Raw genomic sequence first — 2,267 nt, 5'->3', positions numbered from 1 at the left:
ATTGAGTTGGTGCACGAGTTATCGTCTAAAGTATGGCTCCGCGTCGCATTTTCGCCTATAGTACGGTGAAAATTTAGAAAATCTACAATGCGGTTGATCCCTGACTCGTCCATGCATTGTTTTTGAACACAGCGTCAGAGATTCAACAAGTGCTTATCAATATGAATGATATGATCAGTCCCTGCAAGTTGGCAACCTTATTGTTTGATTTCTTTCCCTACACTGGACGCGGAATAGGGTCCGTTATGTAGGACCCCAAGTGCTTCTAAATATATTCAGGGGTGGTTTCTCCAAAACAGCTTAAATGAAGCACTTTTGGATCCGCCCCAGAAGTGCTTTTTTTAAGCTCCGTTTGATGCCCTTTCCTAATAAGGACTTTTGGGCATCAATTAAGCACCCGGAGCACGTGCACAGCCACTAAGGGTCTTGACGAGGCGCGTCAAGGCCAATTTGTCTAAGTCCGTCACTACCTTCGCCTCATCTGCCTCTCTCACCTTGATCACCACCTCCTCCTCTCCCTTCCTCTACCCCTCCTCCCCTTGTGCTGTGATGTCCCTTCAAGCAACCGCTTCCCCTTCTTTCTCTTTGCTGTCCTCCAAATGGAGGACAGCAAATGTGACACCTACACCTGCTGAGAATGACGCATATATGTTGTGGTTTAACCGGAGTGTTGCTAGTACTAGTGGATTGGGTGATATGAGGATTTCAAGGAGCTTCGGAGAGGCGGATGGATGCAAATCTGTTGTCTGTTTGAATTCCCAGCCTAATCGTCTTAGAAGAACTTCACGTGCTTTTAAAAATGCTTTTATGTATTATTAATTTTATTAATAAATTTTATTAACTATCTATAACATTTACTAATGGACTGAAACGTTCATTAAATGCTTTTAAACAGCACGTCTTACCCATGAAACATGGGGTTGCATATCAACCCCAACATAGCACTCCGTGTGTTTGATTGACGGACCTCAGGGGGTGCTTCAAAGAAGCACTTTTCAACGTTGCAGTGCTAGTTCGCCAGACCATGTTTCAGAACCACGGTTGTTTCAGGTCCCAATTGCAAGCGCAATGTCAGACGTGGACAAGTGATGCAGGTATGAATGGACACATTGTTACATGACATGAACTCAAAACCTGCTACGTAAGTGCCCACTACGCGAAAAAGGATGCAATAACTGTTGACATTCGCAGGGACTTGCAATCATATCCTTCATATTGATAAGCGCTTGACGTTGAATCTCTGACCCCGTGTTGATTTAAAAACAACGCACGGACGCGTCAGGGATCATTCACCGTACTATAGGCGAAAACGCGACGCGGAGCCGTACTTCAGACGATAGCTCGTTGGTGCGCGGCCGCTACTCAACCAGCCATCTCCGCTCCAACGCGAAATGTTTGGGGCGCATCAACGAAATCCGATGCGGTACCCACTCCTTCACTCGGGCAAGGGTTGATAGCAGTCGCAAGTGGTCCGACGCCCTGTTTACCTCGTTGCGATTAAAGGGCCGATAATCTTCAACCAACCATCCAAAGTGCAGGTCCACTTGGTTTCGCTTCGACGTCACTTCTCTCCTCCAAGTTCACAACCGCCTGCTGGTCGGGTTTTCGATGCAAGTAACGCACACCCCTTTCCTTACGCCTACTCCTACTTCAGTCATAAACGACATCGAAACTTTCTAGAAGGCACCAAGATGCAGATCACCCGCACGCTCGTTCTCGCTACCCTCGCTGTTGGCATTGCAGCTCGTCCCGTCGAGCTCGAGACACGGGACCCGCAGGGCTCCGGCAAGGCGGTCAACTCTCAGAACCCGGGGCTATACGATGTCTTCCACATCTATTCCCAAGAGATGAAGGCGATGTACATTGCGAAGAAGGGGAACGCGGGAGGTGCAGGCCGTGCACCTCGTCGGGAACGTCGTGCTGCGTACAAACATTATGCTGCGGCTGAGGCCATGAAGAAAGCAGTCGGTGGCCGGAGCCCGGAGAAGTTGAACTAAGACTATTTATTCTATGTAGTACCTTGCATTCGTAGCGAATTCTGTAAATCATGCTATCCAGCTACTTAAGCGAACGCTATCCGAGAAATAATCAAGCTCATTTCCCTCCACATACCGTCAGATTTGTTGCGCCTCAGTTGTATTGCACCTTCCCCATTCGGTGAGTAAGATGGTTAAATTATTGTTGGATGATCCAGAGAGTTGAAAATGAGAAGAAAGATTGGTCAGGGAGGTGGCAAGGTTGCTCAATCCGTGTTAATGTATTGGTTT

At 47.7% G+C, this 2,267-nt stretch overlaps 1 protein-coding gene across 1 annotated transcript; it reads left to right on the top strand.

Annotated features, from left to right (window-relative positions):
• Positions 1-1,691: 1,691 nt before the first annotated feature.
• On the top strand, positions 1,692-1,997 carry DACRYDRAFT_112737 (uncharacterized protein; the record flags this gene model as incomplete). The annotated part of the gene is made up of 1 exon (XM_040769491.1): positions 1,692-1,997. The coding sequence occupies one exon, from the start codon at positions 1,692-1,694 to the stop codon at positions 1,995-1,997; it is 306 nt and encodes a 101-aa protein (XP_040623363.1).
• Between the last annotated feature and the right edge of the window lie 270 nt (positions 1,998-2,267).

The sequence above is a fragment of the Dacryopinax primogenitus genome (assembly GCF_000292625.1).
Source record: "Dacryopinax primogenitus strain DJM-731 SS1 chromosome Unknown DACRYscaffold_82, whole genome shotgun sequence".
NCBI lineage: Eukaryota > Fungi > Basidiomycota > Dacrymycetes > Dacrymycetales > Dacrymycetaceae > Dacryopinax > Dacryopinax primogenitus.
Note: the sequence above shows the minus strand (reverse complement) of the source record. Positions and strands in the feature narration are given on the sequence as shown.